The sequence below is a fragment of the Lutjanus erythropterus genome, chromosome 22 (genome assembly GCF_056507025.1).
Source record: "Lutjanus erythropterus isolate fLutEry1 chromosome 22, fLutEry1.hap2, whole genome shotgun sequence".
In the NCBI taxonomy this organism is placed as follows: Eukaryota; Metazoa; Chordata; class Actinopteri; order Lutjaniformes; family Lutjanidae; genus Lutjanus; species Lutjanus erythropterus.
In genome coordinates this window covers 23,006,944-23,024,488 of record NC_139338.1, presented here as the reverse complement: position 1 = coordinate 23,024,488, position 17,545 = coordinate 23,006,944, and the positions used below count along the sequence as shown (strand labels likewise).

The 17,545-nt window shown below is 40.7% G+C and overlaps 1 protein-coding gene across 1 annotated transcript; it reads right to left on the bottom strand.

Annotated features, from left to right (window-relative positions):
- Positions 1–1,177: 1,177 nt before the first annotated feature.
- Positions 1,178–16,832, bottom strand: LOC146306928 (G1/S-specific cyclin-D2-like). The gene is made up of 5 exons (XM_084710934.1): positions 16,404–16,832; positions 15,267–15,482; positions 9,026–9,185; positions 5,417–5,565; positions 1,178–1,840 (listed from the first exon to the last, which is right to left on the bottom strand). The coding sequence occupies exons 1-5, from the start codon at positions 16,596–16,598 to the stop codon at positions 1,676–1,678; spliced, it is 885 nt and encodes a 294-aa protein (XP_084567060.1). The 5' UTR covers positions 16,599–16,832; the 3' UTR covers positions 1,178–1,675.
- Positions 16,833–17,545: the final 713 nt, after the last annotated feature.

Below are 17,545 nucleotides of genomic sequence, written 5' to 3'. Positions count from 1 at the left end.
TTCTTAAGGAGTGTGTTTTTAAAAGTGCATCAATATTGTTTCCAAGTCGCCCGCTCTCAAAAAAAAAAAAAAAAAAAAAAAAAAAAAAAAAAAGTTAATGGTAAAATTGATAGAAACTGCAGCACAACTTAATTGGGATTCTTTCTCCTCCTGTGCAGAAACGTTACATATAGCTTAAGTTAACACCCTCGCTGTTTGGCCATCGTTCATCAATCCAGACTCCTCACTTTCAACATGCGTCTCTTTTCCTCTAAAAACAAAACCTCACCATTGACTCTTCAACCTGCGTCCATTTCCTCTCCATCCTGGTAAAAAAAAAAACTTGCCAAATCTCCTTTTCGTCTAATAACACAACATCAGTTCTACCTGCAACCCAAATACTAAACACTGAACAATAATAACATAGCCTCGCTGAATTATAATACATGTACATATCGCCCTGTTAACATACTGTACTGGTCTGTGAATTTTGGCAGTGAAATCAAGACCTTAACAACTGACCTTTTCATCTGTGTTAAAGCGATAGTTGGGATTATTTGATGTCGGGTTGTATGAGGTGCTTATTGACAGACGGAGCTCAGCATGTCCACAGTTCGGGAAGCAATGTACTGCTGTGTAGCAACAAAAACGTATTTTAACCACTTACACTTATAGATATATATATTAATATCAGTGTACACTACATTTAGAATATTTTTACCACTTTGACCTCAGGCAGCTTTTTCTGAAGGAAATCCCACTGTTATACAAGACAAGTATCACTCTCTCCAAACCAACCAAACTGGCAAAATCTGCAATTTTACCTCAGAGAACACAGGAGCTGCTGGTCTACTGCAGACCATCTACTGCAGCTGATACACTAATACTATGGATGAGCGCCTCATACAACCTCGCTTCCAATAATCCGAAGTATCCCTTTAATCGTCAACAGTAGCCACTGCTTCAGACCTCAAAGCCCCTCATGTCCGTCCTCTGTGAGCAGGCCCAGCCCACTCCTGGCCAGCACTTTTCAGCATAAATAGTAAGCAGTGCTACAGGTGCACAGTATGATAGATACAGAGAGGGAGCCGCTAGCTACAGTAGCGCTCCTCTGGCTGGATATCAGCTGGGTTTAAATGCCATGTACTTATGTATTATCAGCATTTCAATCACTACTGTAGGAATTTTCCTGCACAACTGAATCACAGGCGAGGAAACCTCCAATAAAACTGTGAATTGATAACTGTTTGCTAAAGATGATAAAAGAGTAATATAACTAAATGCTAGCTAAATATACATTATTTATCTATTTTTGCTAGGTTGTATCAAAAGAAATATGTATATTTCATATAATTATGCTGTTTTTTCTTTCAAGTATGAAAATATATTCAGGTTTCCATTCTGGGAAAAACCTTAGGCACTGTCAAGTTTTCAAGAATTTACCGTTATTAAAATAGCTTGTTTGATTACATGTGGCCCGTACAAAAGGTGAAAGTACACCCAATTGGGTACGACAGGGGCAAAAAGGAGAAAAACTACAAATTTCTTATTGTCTAAAAGTTCATAGATTGTCACACCATCGCTCATGTGTCGACTTGACGTAGATACTGGCAGCTCGCTCTGCTTCGCTCACTCCCCGTTAGTTCATTGGTAGACAGTCATGAGTGGTGTGTGTGAGTCGGGTGGTGCTGGGAGTTCATAAGTTGACGTCCCGAACGTCTGTGGGGGTGCTGGACTGGTCCTGCTGCTCCCTGGCCTTGTTGCCTGCTCTGACCCCGGTCTCCTGCCGGTACTGCTGGCCCTGCTGCAGGCTGGTGGCCAATACACGCTCTATTTGCTCCTGGCACGCCCTCAAACAATCCTGGAACAAAGAAGGGTCAGACGTCATTAGACATACACACAGTTACAACTTTGCTAGTGTTTCAGTGCTTTGAAGACGGGCTCAACATTTACACACCAACCAAATAATATCTATCTGGAGTCCAGGTTAATTTTGGGTCATTTTTGCAGACAACATAATTTTTTATCCAATTGCAAAGTATAATTTTCTTAGGTCATCCACTGCAGGCATATAAAACACAACAATCAGCAGTGCTTGTGGTGTGTGGAGGCTGATTCAACCTTGCAAAGTGAAGCCATGTGGTTCCTTGACCAAATAAGGCAATTTTTCTGACTCTTTTGCTCAGAAATTTGTGAACTTAATCTCAAAGAATTTCTGAGTTTTTTCTCGCAAATGCATGACTTTATAATCTCAGAGAATATTCTTGTAAATTTAACACTTTAATCTAAAAAAATGTGATCTTTTTATCATGTTACCACCCTCCCTTAGCGCCATATTTTTTTAAAAACATATAATGACCCTTATAGGCCGTCCTTGTCCTTAGCCTACATGCATAATATCCTTTTTTCAGCACAAACTCAGCTATATGTCTGCCTTTTTTTGCACAATTTAATAAAGTATAAAGCTGCCAGGAACCAAGAATTAACTGAGCTATATAAACTTACAAATTTTCAGTGATATAATCAGTATAATTATTATCATTAGAACAGTTAAAGGTTGCAAAAATATTGTTTCCCTATTCATACACACAAGTACAACAGACAAACTTAAGACATAAAACTACAATATAGTCTATTTACATGTAAAGTCATTTTTGTGTCTTTTTCATTGATGTTTGAAATGTTAATATGTCCCACATCAGCACTTTCCACTGTTTTTTTCAGCTGGTCTCTGCATGATACAAAAATAAAGTTCTGTTACTATAAATCAAACATGCTCAACGTATTTACCGATCAATAGACAAAAAAGCTGAGGGTTTAAGCTGTTCACCTGCATGCAGATATTAGTACGGAGCAAAAAATCTGGCATTTCTGGCCCATCTGATGTGCAAGTTGTTTTTTTTTTTTTTACCAGCTCTGGTCACATGCATGGCACACGAGCAGGGAATTATGTGTGTTGAGGTAGGTGGTCCTGTCTGCATCATGACCAGAACAATGGGTACCAGCACGCTCCAATACCAACAACACCGTGCAGCGAGCTACACGGTGGGCACAGGAATCCTCTCTGACACGAGACCTGAGCATGTCTGTGGTATGAATACGGGGGGTGGGTGGTGGGGGTGTAGGGGCAAGTCTCCTGAACGAGCTCTGCGGTCTATCAGGGGACAAATAAGCAGATCTGAAACTCTGGACTCCCCTCCTCCTTCACCCCCCTTGGGTTTACAGCACGGTCAGTCCCATGTGGAGGTCTAGAGGAAATGGCTTTGACCTACTGCACCCTGACCCTCTGAGTTTGGGTGTAAAACAGAATGTAGGACAGTGGGACCGGATGTTTTTGGACAACTTCTCTTGTGAAAGGGGATCCTCTCTCTCCGTCTGCGTCCCGCTGCAGGTCTGTGTGGAAAATGTGGGAGGTCTGCCTCGCTGAGCCGACTGCAGGACTCTTAAAAGAATGAACCGAGGCTCGCAAAGAGGCCAACATTCCTTTGAAATGTACGGATAATTGGAACCCGATGGGCTGCAGTCGGAGTGCCTGTTGTGACGGCTGGGTTGCGGGGCCCTCGCCGCCATGGCAACGTAACCACAAGCTAAAGAGGCAACCGTGTTGTTCCTGTGGCCCGTTGGCTGTGGCCTGTTTGGATTTCAAGGCGTCTGAACTGGTCCCCTGGTATAACAATGACTCACTGTAATATGAAAGCACATACTGGGATACAGTAGTATTTTTTTAAAGTGACTGTGATTGATGTCAAATTATGGCTTATTATTATTTATGTCTGCTTTTCATATCTAGCGTACTTTGAGTTATTAATATTTATTCCAAATCGTCATAGAAATCCACTGTGTTTATGCCTCAGCTAGCGTGTAGTTCATCAGTTGTTATGGAAGTTACATAATACACTAGAGTCTATGGCAGCCCATTGACTCCTATTATTTTTATAACACGGCACCTATATACGACACACACGCCGCTGATATTTCAAAATGCTTAGTATCACCCACTGACCAGCTGTAAATAATTTCAGTATATCTATAGTTCATGAAATGTAATGAGGGAATATGATGCATTAAACTCCACGGAGGCCCATTCACTCCCATTCAATTTATAACACATAACTTTTGTAAAACACAAACTCAATTTAAATGTCAAAATGCTAATTGCTGTAATAAACTAATAAATTGAACAAAAACTCATCATGATGCACGTGCAGTTTATGACTTATTATGACTTAAGTATTATATTACATTCAAGCCTGTGGAGACCCGCTGTATTTAGAATTTAGCACCTGTGTACAGTACAAACCAATATTTTAAAATGCTCAATATTTCGCCACTGAAAAACTGTATGAAAGCTCATTGTAATGTCATGTAGAGCTTATGACATATTATTACCCATGTAATACAAACCCTGCTCTATAAAGGCCCATTTACTTCCACTGTATTTATAAAACAATAACTGTATACAGTACAAACTCCATTCAAATGTCACATTGATCAAACATACATAAGCTCATTGTTATGACATCTCCAGCTTAAGTCAGTGGTTCCTAAACTTTTTCTGGCACGTCCATCTTCAGAGGACGAGAAAAGTTTGGCACGCTCACCCACCCCAAAATTATTATCAACCATTAACAATAACTGCGGAAGAAACTGATTAAAATGGATTCAGGTTGGATTTTTGTGAAATATTAGTCAGCGTGATAGCATCAACAAACTCTTGTTTGTGTATTCCTCTTACATTAGTCATAGTCATTCAACTTTGTTTCACTTTTTATTTTTCCTCTGGTCATCCACGCCCCCCCCACAGTGGTTCTACACACCCCTAGAGGGGCCCGCCTCCCCAGTTTGGAAACTGCTGGCTTGAGTCATGAAGTATTTTAAAGCTCTATTCACTCGCACTGACTCTAGATTTCAGCCAATACAGTAAAGCCAATGGGTTTTCATATGTTTATAAAATCATCCAAAAATGTTCTAAAGTGTTAGTCTGCAGGTTTGCGGACAGCTTGGACAACTTTCTGTTTCTTCACTGGCCTTTTCTCTGGAAAAGACGCTCCTCGACTTCATTACAAACATATTCCTCCACCAGGAGGGGCACACAGCTAAAGTGGGAGCCATGCAAAGAAATTGCATGTGTCCTACCACAAGAATGTGGGCTCTGAGTTTTAAGAAGACATTCCCTCTGCCGCTGCTCTTTATAGCAGCAGTCTGGCTCCACAGCCAAGAGCCAAAACGCTTGCTCTCCCTCTCTCTCTCTCCATGAAAAGTAAATAGCTTCAATCTGCCACTACTGAAGTCATCACTGTTGTTTACTAAAGGGCCTTTTATGCTGCTGTCGTGAGATGTTGCAATGATTATTAGTAACAATGCATTGTTGTGTAGCACTAAAACTATTGAGTAATTACTCCTGGCAGGTCTACATCTCTCTCAATGTTGTACTCACCACCTCTGTGTTGGTGATTTTGGCCAGCAGGTCTGTCAGGTTGTCTCTCGTCAGTCTCTGGTCAGCGTGGTCCAGCTGCAGGCCGCAGACAGCGGCTCCCATGCTGCCCGTGGCAATCATGGAAGGAGGGTTCATGGCAAGGCGGTCATCTGGCAAGGAAAGGATATTAATATGCAATTAGTCAAGCAGCAGCTTTAGACCACAGTGGTGGAAATCACATTTGTAGTTGTGACACGAAGAGCTGCAACACTTCAATCAGCCTAGAGGAAGTATGCGAGGTGCAAACATTTGAATCATCCCCAACATGCAACACTCTACAGCTGAAGCCGACTTTCCCACAGTCTGAGTTTCAACAGACGTAGCTGCACTGTGTAACCTGTGTGGTTTCCTTCATAGAAACTTCAGCTCTGATTAGAAAAGCAGAGTAGGAATCCTCCTACTCGCTGCGCAATGAGTTCCAGCAGGAACGACTCCCGCCGGTACGTATCCAAGACTAAAGACTTAAGCGACAACAGGCCTGGACGGAGGAGGCGGAAGAGGAGGCAGCCATGGAGACTACACCTCCGCGAGAAACTGAGCTGGAGCTGCTTTTGAACAGCTCATGATGTGCCTGTGAATGAAACCTTTCAGCTCTCGCCTTGACAGTTATTTTCATTTTATGGGAAATCCTGACGACCTAACTTATCTGTCCACTCCTCATCTTCCTAAATGGTGCTAAAGGTTCCAAGCTAGCCCACTGATTCCACTGGGCATGGCTCTGATCAGTCCTCCACAGGGCTGCGTGCCCCCACCATCAGCATTTCAGAGGCGTATCATCAGCATGTTGCCCGCCTGATTATGTTTACTTGCTCATATTTTGTTGAGTTGGTCCTCTTTGCTTGCCTTTTGCGCTTCTATCATGGATAAGTAGGTTACGTAGTAAAATGATTTCCTTTTTGTCTATTTTTATGATCGTGAGAGTGCATCTGAAAATCAACCAGATTCTCTTGACTTTTTACAAGTAACATTAACTTCCTAATCCAATCAATTCAGACCTGTCAGAATCATCAGATGATTGGATTTTAGACTTTTAAAGGGACCCATTTCTTTTCTTTGGACATGCAGTGGACGCTGCAAGGACAAAGGGGTAGAGAGAAGGAAAAAAAACAGAGATCACAGATTTATGAAGAAGTTAGCTGGTGCTAATTTTCCAAAATTAAGGCCTATTTGGCTAAAACAAGCTACCCTTGACAAGTGACTTTGTGTCAGCATTACATTACAACTTGTCTGTGGACATCAGCTACAATTGTTGGGATAGGTGTTTGCAATTTTTCTCAGTTTATTATCATATCAAACTGGTCTTTGGTTTTTGGTTGACAAAACAAGACATTTAAAGCCATCACCTTGGACTAAGACCAATCAACTTTAGTCTGACAGTTATAATTTGTTTGATAACTGCTAATAAATAAGCAAATTTGCACAAGGGCAAGTCAATTTTTGACCCACTTGCCCAACCCAGGGCACACTGGTGTTGTCATGAGTTTATTAACCGGTGGGAAAATTTCCTTGTTAGTGGATACTTTTAAGTGTTTTGTGAATAAAGCCCCTGGAGGTTTTTCCACTATTACAATACATGAGCTTCTTCCGGTCTCACCACATGGACATGACCAGCACTAATCTTAAAAAGGCAGAGACTTGGCACATGTTAAGCGCTGTACAAGTCCAACCCAGCACATAGTCCTAGCCCAGTGGAAACCAGCAGTGGTGGCCTGATAGCTTTGATTAAACCCTGGAGAGCAGCCTGCTTCACTACGCCCATCTTCTCCTCCAGGGGCCAGCTGTCCATAGGAGGAGCTCCTCCATCATAAGAATAACATCTCAACTCCATATAAAACTCCAAACATTTACATTACTGCACAACCACAGCAGGCCTCCTTCTTTTTCCCACTGCGGCTGCTTTGTGCTTGGATATAACCAGCTGCTTATGAATAGCAGAGTCGACCACTGAAACACACCCAAATACAAAAAAAGTGTGACACTAAAACTGTGCTAAACGGGGCATGAAGCTCATTGAAGGAGCCTATGGTTCCAATAACTAGTTCTAGTAAACAAGTGCTTATTGGCCAGATCTGACCACATTGGTGTTTGTGAGGAATTCCACTGCACTAAAGTGACCTTCTTTGTATTATTTCCATCATTGAATTAGTTGAAAGGAGGTAGCAGATGAAAGGCAGTCTTGTGACAGAGGAGCGCTGTATATTATGTGTATTAGGTGATCTTGCTGTAGTGTTTCTGTCCAGGATATGAAAATATTAGAGGGATTCCTAGTATAGGCGAAGGAATGCCATGAAAATTCACCTAGGGAGAGGCCGGAGGGGACATCTGAGTTTGTGCTTCTCCAGAGCCTCCAGTTTATTTTGGACATGAGGCCGGGGAGGAGGAGGAGGAAGGAAGATCACTGACCTTAACTTTTTAAACCTGGGAGCTTCCCTGTCAACAAACAATGCAGGACAGAGGGAGCAGAGCAGGAGCAGTGGTAGGTAGAGCACGGAAAAGCTATGCTCAAGTAAGTAAGTAAAATTATTCCTATAAAAAATGATTAAAGTACAAGAGAAGATTGCCATTAACAGTGGCAATGATGTCTTTCGTTTTTATATTTTGGTATAAAGAGCCGCCAGATGTGCGCAGGGACTGTCGCTCCGTTGGTTGGGGAGTATTTGCAATACAAGTATATACTTTGTTCTTGTTTTATTTCCTCCAAAATTCACATGAGACACGCATTTCCCATAAACAGATTTTAGGAAGTGTGCAGCTAACTTGTATGCGTGCAGTGCACCTTTAACACGGCAGACGAGAACACCGTCAGGAATGTGTGTGTTGAAGGCACAGAAATATAATTTTACACGTGTGGTCAAGAAGATCGCAACACTACAGTGTAGCGCGAGCTTTGCTTTTAATAAATGTTGCACCTCCTGCAATTTCGATAAGTCACTCTCTCAACACCAGTCAAAAAACAGGTGGTGCTTATTTTTCTTCCAGGCAGCAACTTCCGTAGATGCTCCTCACTCACTCCTCCCCCTTCACTCAGTCCTCACATGGAGAGCAGACTGGGTCTAACAAAGGTAGAAATGGCAAATTTGGCAACTGGCTCAAAAATAAAGAGTACAAGTACATTTTTAAAAAAGAAAAAAAGTACTTTTTTACTCATGCATTATGTTACTACTTCCCCTGAGTAGGAGTTGAGCTGCATCTGAGTCATGCAGCACAAATGGTGTGTGTATGCTGCAGAACAATCGCTGCCATTACCCGTGTACGTGGCTTATCTAAACACATCACTGATTGGCATTTTCCCAGGAACTTACCGCAGCAGAGACATTTGGAAATGACCACTTTAAGCAGCTTTGAGCAGCTGTGAAGAAAAGCCCCTACTACAGACTAGAAAGTGGATAAGGCAGCCAGCGGGAGTATGCGGAGAGAAGAAAGAGGTCACAGATGACTCACGATGGGAGAATGTTTGTGTGTGTGGGAATATTCTGCTGGATGTGGGAATAACAAGGCAGCAAAGTGAGCGTGCGAGCAGGCAGACGAGTAAGAGAAAAGGCACATGAAATGATATGCAGCTGTTGTTACCTGTGGCACAGAGGGCAATGAATGTCTGCGTGTGTTTGCGGACCATCGCCAGCTTGTCTTTGGGAAGGGGCAGCCTGCGTATGATGTGCTCTATAAAATCATTGGGGATGACTGAGGCCATGTTCCACTTCAACTTCCCCAGCACAACCAGTTCCCAGTCCTGAAAGACAGAGAAAAAAAAAAGGTGTCAGTCAGTTCAAATTCAGTTTCTTGGCGAAACCTCTTTAGTCAGACGGTTAAATGGCGTGCTGCCATGCCTCTATTGACCGTGAAAAAGATCACAGTCCGTCCCTATTCCCAGAGGAAATGGCTCTGTAAGAAGAGTAACATTTCTCCACTTTATCTCTCCTCGCTGTATCTTATTATCTGCATGCCTTTCTCATTCCTCGCATCCTTTGTATTCATATCGCCGGCATGTGACAAGCTTTGCCCTGCTTAGAGGCCTTGCCAATGAGACAGCTAGCCCCTTCCTTCCTGTCACAAGCCTCAAACAGCCACAGCGGGTTTGCACTGCACAGGCAGCCGCACAGAGCCGACTCTTCATACAGTCAGCTTTTGTACCAGCGAGAAAGGTGCACGCCTTTCATGATTTAATTTCCTGTGTGTTGACTCAATCTTAACAATTCACCGATTCACTGATGTTTTAATGTTTTCCTGTTTGGCTTTCAGGATTTTGAGTAAGAATAGCAGGCGGAGGATGCAACTTGAGCGGAAAAAAACAGAATTTCTGCACACATGAAAGCCTGTGCTGATTAGGGGCAGATTGATTAACGGCCTGGCAGATTATGGGATATAATAATCAGCATTTTTCCGATTATCGAAGTCTGTGGGCTTTTTTATCCGACTGCCAATAAATAAATTCTAAAATGCGGAGATCTCATTATAATGTCGGGGGGGGGAGTGATGAAATCATGGCAGCGGAGGCACAGTCACTATTATGATTGCAGTTTGAGCTTATTACCTGACCTTTTACTACGAGCCGACAGGAGTAGAAAACAGTTCAGTTTTAGATTGACGTCCTGCGTCAGCTCAATTATGTGAATAATTTACGTTGAAATACTGTCTGCTCCTGGCAACATTTCAAGTAGACAGAACGTCACACCAAACTCCATTCAAAAAGCAGGTGTTTTAAGGTGCGGCCATATTTTTCACAGTAAAAACTTTAGTTACACCATCACTAACACTCTTTTTTGATTTGCTTCAATCTAAAGGCACAATCGGCACGTCATGTACTCAGTAACATCATAAACTAACCTGCGATGAAGTGACACAGACGTACACTACTTGCACTGACTAGCCCAGCACTACAGCGCTTGTTTTCACCCTAACTGTATGTTTTGTTTTATGCATAAACAGAACTTTGCGTTCTTGTGTGAATTATTACAAAAGTGGAGTCTGTTTCTAACAGTCAACAGTCAGTCAATGTCTTGCCCAAAACACTGAGATGATGAGCTGACATTTGCAAACCGCCACCGCATCGATTCACTTTTTTCAGTTACAATCCGATTCCTATCTGAATTTGGATATCAGCAGATACCCTTATATATTAACAGTTGCTGTTTTACTTTTCTGTTTTTTGCGTGTTAGCCAAGTGTTACAGCTCACACAGCTGCAGACTCTCATGTTATCTTACAGCAGGTTATTTCTAACTCAATATGTGGGGCTTACTGGATATCCTTGTAGAACCGTTTCATTACTAATTATTCAAATAATTTGCATTACAACATTTTGGCTACAAGCTTACAATTGCATTATTACAGAATTATAATTAATAACATCAGAATATGGGATCTGTATCAGTGCACAGATCTGTGATGTCCTAAGTAAAGTACGTCACTGAACAGTGATACTGGATCAGATTGGTCCCAACTATAACACTCGCACAGGCTTGAGGAAATTTAAACACAGAAGTTGGTCAGGAAAGTGCAGAGAAAAAGTGAGCTATCATTGTCATTATCAGAACAAATAAAACTCCATGGAAAACTCATTTGTACCCAAGCAACAAAAACACCCTTTTCAGGTTTTAAATTTCCATAACGCTTTGCCAATTTACTAATGACATTTTCTTCAGACCTCCACGACTGAACACAAGAGATTCAGAAACACACTGTACTACACTTTCAAATCGGGGTACACGATCACAAACCTGCCCTGCGGGTTTATTTCCATAATTCTCATCAACCTGCTCAGTATCAATAAGCGCCCAGCTGCAGTGAAGAGTGTCAGAGTTGGCATGTAAAGGTTTGCAACATTTCCTGACGTTTCTCCTCTTTGAGTTTCCCAACGAGCCATATGTCATAGTGCAAGAAACCAAAACCAAGATGTCTGCCATATGCAGGACGCTCACAGAACATTGTGAAACGTCTGAGGAATCAACACTTGCGCCGAGGAGGTTAGGTTTGCAGTTCAGTTTGTTTGTTTTAGGATTTTGTGATTAGGATTATGGAAAAATGACAAGCCCTGTTTCCATGGAATTTCTTGGAAAGTGCTGAAGTGTGAGCAGATGCACAAATGATTGCTGACTTTCATTAACATAGCGAGTTAGGTTGGAGCACCAGTGTCTATGGCAAAATGAACATAATGCGACGTGCACGTGAGACCTGTCGTGATTAAAGTGAACGGTGTGCCGCAGCCACTTCAAACATCACTATAAAAAAAACAAAACCAGCAGGTCTGTAAGAAATAGGGAATGTTTAAATTATGTTTACTGTTTTTTATGAGTTGATCAAACCAAAATGAGCCTATTTAGAAGTTCTTGTGGGCTTAGCAGAGCACATGCATAATCACGAATCATGAATTACACAATACATTAGCCTTAACAATCATTCATTCTAACTTTGTTATTGATTAAACATCCATGCAGATTGCTTTCCTTTGAGTCAGCAGCGTTCTGTCATAAACTATGCAGCAGGATCCACCAGTTTAGCGCTTTTAAATTCATGACGCTCAACATTACAACAGCTGTCACACACTTTCTCTATGCTGGCATTGAGATTGTAACAGAACAAGTTCACCGTTTTGTTAAAATCTTGACAAATCATCAGTAATTGTGTAATTATTGCATAAATGAGCTATATCGTGTGTCCAAAAATGAGTAATGCAGTCCATATAATGCGTTGAAGCCTTAGACTGTGTATTTAATAGACTTAAGGAGGCTCAGGCAGGCTGCAGGAGCGCAAGACGAGTACTACATCATACTTTGACAATAACAAGCAACAACGAGTCCTCCACTGTAAACTGATCAGCTGTAATCCTGAAAACAAATGCCCACTGCTCCGAAAATACACACTCTGGTGTTCAGTAATTACCTGCCAGACTCCATTAACATACTGCTCAATTCTAAAAGACCAGTAATGATTTGTTACGACTCATAAATAGACACTTACACATTCGGCACTAATTTGAACTCTAATTAATGTAAATAGGCCAAAAATAACAGTTATACCGGTCTGAAATAGACATTTCAAACGAGGACACTGCGACTATAGCGTTGTTGTCAGAGAAGCAAGAATTTCAACATAAAATGTTTCCTAAATACAGTAAATATATTACAGCTTTCTCCTTTAACTCTCTGAAAGTAGCCATGTGTGACTCTTTTGTCACTAACCGCATGGTAGATTGGACTATTGACCTTGGTGGAGCTCTCTGAGTGACCTTTTTCAGTTTCATTATGATTTCAGGATCATTGTGTAGCCCATGCGGAACACTCTAGTGGGTGACACCATCATTATGTTACTGAGGAAAGATTTAAATTTGTACTTCCTTTAATCTAACACATACATGCAACAACAAATACAAGAAACGCTAATGAATAAGTGCTGATTAATTTAACTTCTCACTTGCTCTACAGAGATGTGTCACTTTAAGTGCAAACATAGTAAACACCGAAACCCAAATGCCGGCAGGGACAGCCCCTTCCCCGTCGTCACCAAACACTTATCGCCCATCATTTACATTGATTTCCTGTGTATAACCTGCTACACACCCTTGTATTCAACCTATTTCAGCCCCATGTGCAGGTTATTGACTGCGAGATGAGCAGGGCGGAGGTTTGCTGTCGGTGTGCTCACTTCCTGGACAGCTGCCCCGACCGACACAACCACCCCTCCACCCTCTGCGACTTCTCTCTTCCAGCTGAGGCGGCGGCAGCAGCAGCAACAGCAGAGAGTTCATTACAAGGAAGAGCTGCAGCATCTTTCCCTGGCTCTGGCTGCCTTCTCTGTGCATCCTGTCAGGATATCCAGGAATCTGGAGTCTTACGACAATATGGAGCATCAAATGGGACGAGTGTCATTTCCCTCAACAGCTGCAGGCAACACGGGAGGAGGATGTATAGAGAGCATGTGGAGCTGTGTGGTTGAAATAAGAAGCAGGTCTGACCTCAAACTGTAAAATGGTCTGGAGCTAAAACAATTAGCTGATTTTTTCATTAGAAAAAGGCAATTTTGCTTGAAAAATGAATGAAATGTGTAATTTTTCTGTTGATAAACTAATCAATTCATCTCTACTTTTCTTCGTCTTAGATCTGTGATGCTAAACTGGGTCTTTCACAAACATGGAAACTGAACATCCGCAACTTGGCAAACTTAAATCTGCTGATCAGGACGTGCGATACCGTTGAAAGCTCCCGAACAAGACCTTGAGTGGAGGTTGTTTGGTCAACTTAATATTTTTGGTTTTAAAACTGTTGGTTGGACAAAACAAGTGATCTGAAGTAGAGGTGCAACGATAAATCGTCCAATGGATCAGTTGCCAGCTATTAAATTCATCATCAACTGTTCTGATAATCAATTAATCGCCCAATTTCTCTGATTTCAGCCTCTCAAACGTGAATATTTTTGTTACTTTAGCCCTTTAGGAAATCCGAGGATGTCACCTTGGGCTTTGGGAAACACTGATTAGCATTTTTCCAACTGGTCTAAAAATTTGTTCAATAAGTTGCATGTTAGCAGGACAGAATATAAAGTCTTCTTGTGAACGCCATGAAGAGATACACTTCTCTTGTTTAATACTCATATATATATGTGTGTGTTTTTTAGTATAAACTAGAGCTGCAATGATTAATGATTAATAGTTGTCAACTACTAACTTAAATGACAACTATTTAGTACATAGTATGATTTTAGTATGATTTTAGGGGAAAACAGTCCAAAGTCTTTGTTTCCAGCTTCTTAAATGTGAATATTTTCTGTTTTTTGTTTTTTTTAACTCCTCTATGACAGAAAACTGATTATCTTTGGGTTTTGGACAAAACAAAACATTTGAGGACGTCACCTTGGGCTTTGGGAAATACTGATCAACATTTTCCACAGTTAGTTGCAGCACTGATACTTTCAGGGTTTGCGCAGGTTTTAACAAGTTAATTTTAAGATGTTTTAAGACTTATTAATGCAATTTAAGACCCATCACGAGTCCATAATGAACCTGCACTTACCCATAACAGATGAAAGTGACGTTGACAGAAACAATTTTAACTTATTACTTAGTAGCTACTTTATGTGGAGACGCCCCGTTAGCCCACACACCACATCGCAACACACAAGCTGGGTGTGCTCAGATAAATTCTGACTGGGCTGCACAGTTTCCATTAGTGGTTATTGGTGCCATGTTGGTTTTGTTTTCACGTTGTAGTTGTTACAACATGATCAATACAATCTTTTTCCAAAAACACAAGAAAAGGCAAGACTGAAGTTAATGGAGCTCTATTAAAGTACCATTAACTTCTCAATGCAATCAAATTTTAAGACATTTTGAGGCATAACAGCCAGATTGTTTGATTTTATACTTTTTTAAAACCCTGCGGAGACACTGTCAGCTCAAAGTTTGTAGGTTGGTTGCTCCAACTGGTCTTAGAGTTTGTTTAATAAGCCGCATGTTAGTAAGACAGAAAGGAAAGTATTCTTGTAAATGTCATAAAGAGATATAGTTCTATATTTAGATTAAAGAGTACTTTGGCTGCTTCTGTATTTAAGTGAAACACAGAGCAACTCCATGTACTGTAAGTTATCCCAATTCTATACTGCATAACTGGCACTAGATGGCATCACACGCCTCTTCCAGTCCACATGGCTCCCAAAGAAAGGATGTGGCTGTATTGTGCACAGCTCCACTCATAAAGGAAAATGGGATACTTCCTGTGAAACCAATAGAGCCATTAGCATTATAAAATCATCCCAAAATTGTGACACTGCATTTTCATGCTCTCCTGAATGAATGGAGCTTTTGAGATCCCGGCTCTTACCAGCAGTTCCCGTGGTGTGATGGAGTTGTCTGTGTACATGCAAAGTTTTTCTGCTGATAGTGGCCTGCAGTCCTTTAACTTGGAGGCCAGGAAAATGCACACAGCTCCCAGAAGCTGCAAATAATTCTTTCTCGTGGGCACCACTGCTAAAAATCTGTCCAAATAATTAATGGCTAAAGGGAAGACGTCTTCATTACTGTGCTCCTCTTCACACACCTAAAATGAGACAGAAATGCAACAGAAAAAAAAAACCAATCATTAGGCGTATTATAAAGTATGTACAAGAAGAAAAATATTAAAAATACATTAGGCTATTTATATAAGCTTCGAAGCAGAGGAGGCATTGAAGCTGTGGGTGGTTTTGCTATGATTTTTTTCCAAACATGGTGTTGTCTTTGGGTGAAAGATTAAATCACTAATTTTCACATTTTTTTACGTAGTCAAAAGGCTGCAAAGTGTAGGCAAGGCAGAAACAAATTATTCAATAGGAAGTCGTGCAGCAAAAGTCGTCGCCATTCAACTCCTCTCTTCCTTGTTGGGGCTTGCCCTCTTTAAAAAATATTTAAAAATTAAAATAAATTATTTAGAGGCTTTAAAACTTGTGCACAATGTTCATAAGATGTGTCACAATCGTTCCCGACAGTTATAAAAAAGACAACATGGCTAAAATTTAGTGTTTCTTTCCTGAAAAATGAAAGTGGCTGTGCATGCACGTTGTCTGACCAAAGGCAACGAGCTTGAGTCACTTTAGAAAATTAATAATAATTATTTTGAAGGCGAAATGTCGGGTTTTTGATCATGTAAATTAAGATTAACACCCCCTTTAACACTTGAGCTAGCTACTTAGCAAAAAGCACCAACTTTGTAGCTATAAATCAATGTAAATATCAAGCTAGGCTAATTTCTTTGAAGCTGATTTTTCTTCGGTGGTGGAATTTCCGACTCTCCCACGCCTTTGGTGAGTCATTCTCATTCAATTGTCAAATAGGTCAACATCCATGACAACTCTCTCCGAGCTAAAATATTCGCTTTACGAGCCGAAATTAGCTTAAAGTTGAGTGTAAACATGCAAAAAAAAGTCCTCATTAGCTAAAGCAGTTCGGTTAGCTCATCACAATGCATAAAATGCCCACAAACCTCGTGCATCCAGCCTGCAACCATTCGTCTCATATAAGGCTGAATATCCTTCTGGACCCGCTGGAAATATGAGCATTGAGGTAAAAACCTGTCCTCAATTGTTAATAAACTTTGCAACACTCTGTCATCATAGAGGATGTTTGGGTCAGGCTGGGCTCTCACGGCTATGTCCGACTCCAGGCAATAAAGCTCCATGACTCGGCCCCCCTTCTCCCCCTCCTCTCCTTTTTTATTTTTAGCTAAATAATAAGAAATAAAAATTAATAAATATGTGTCACAATGTTGTCGGCAGCGGACAGGAGGAGGAGAAGTGCCCAGGATGAAGCATGAGGCTGAGACTGGCTGCCTGCCTGCCTCTCTCAGTTTGCTTCTTCCTCTACGCTCCCAGTCAAAGCGGACGCAACGAAGAATACGACATCCGGCGTCACCTTTCAGAATAAAATCCGCCGTGAAGCAAACTGGCTGCCGTTCTTCTAGGAACTGTTTGCCTGGCTTCCGGTCATGTTATCCCCTCGACTTTATTAACAATAATTTCAAAGAGGCAGAGCATGACGTAGGCCTCATCTGCTTCACAACTGGTTCAGACTACAACCTATATATAAAATGTAAAAAATGTATACAGTACATATAATATTTTTTTTTAGTAATCCCACAATAACATAAAATCAATTACAATTATCCTGTATTATTACCACAATAAAATAAAATAAGATAAAATAATTATGTATTAATCCCACAATAAGATCAAAATGATAATACTTTATTAATCTCAGTATGGAGAAATTTGCATTGTCACAGCAGCCAAAAGGGATAGCACAACAGCAACAAGCCTAACAAACAATAAATAATAAATAACAAGCAACATATAAACAAAAGGAAATAGACAAGGTAAGACAAGTTTATTGATATGGCAGCATTCGGACACAAGGTAATTCAGAGGGGCAAAAAAAATACATTAACAATAAGGCATTAAGAAAATGCTGAATTTAAAAGATAATAAAATCAAAAAGCAAAAACAAGCACATAAATAGTTAAAGATTTTTTAAAAATGCATTCAAAAGCAATAAAAGTAAAAAGAAAAAGCCAACAAATAAAAGTTAAGATTACTTAACAAGAAGCAGTTTAAATAACTTTAATACATA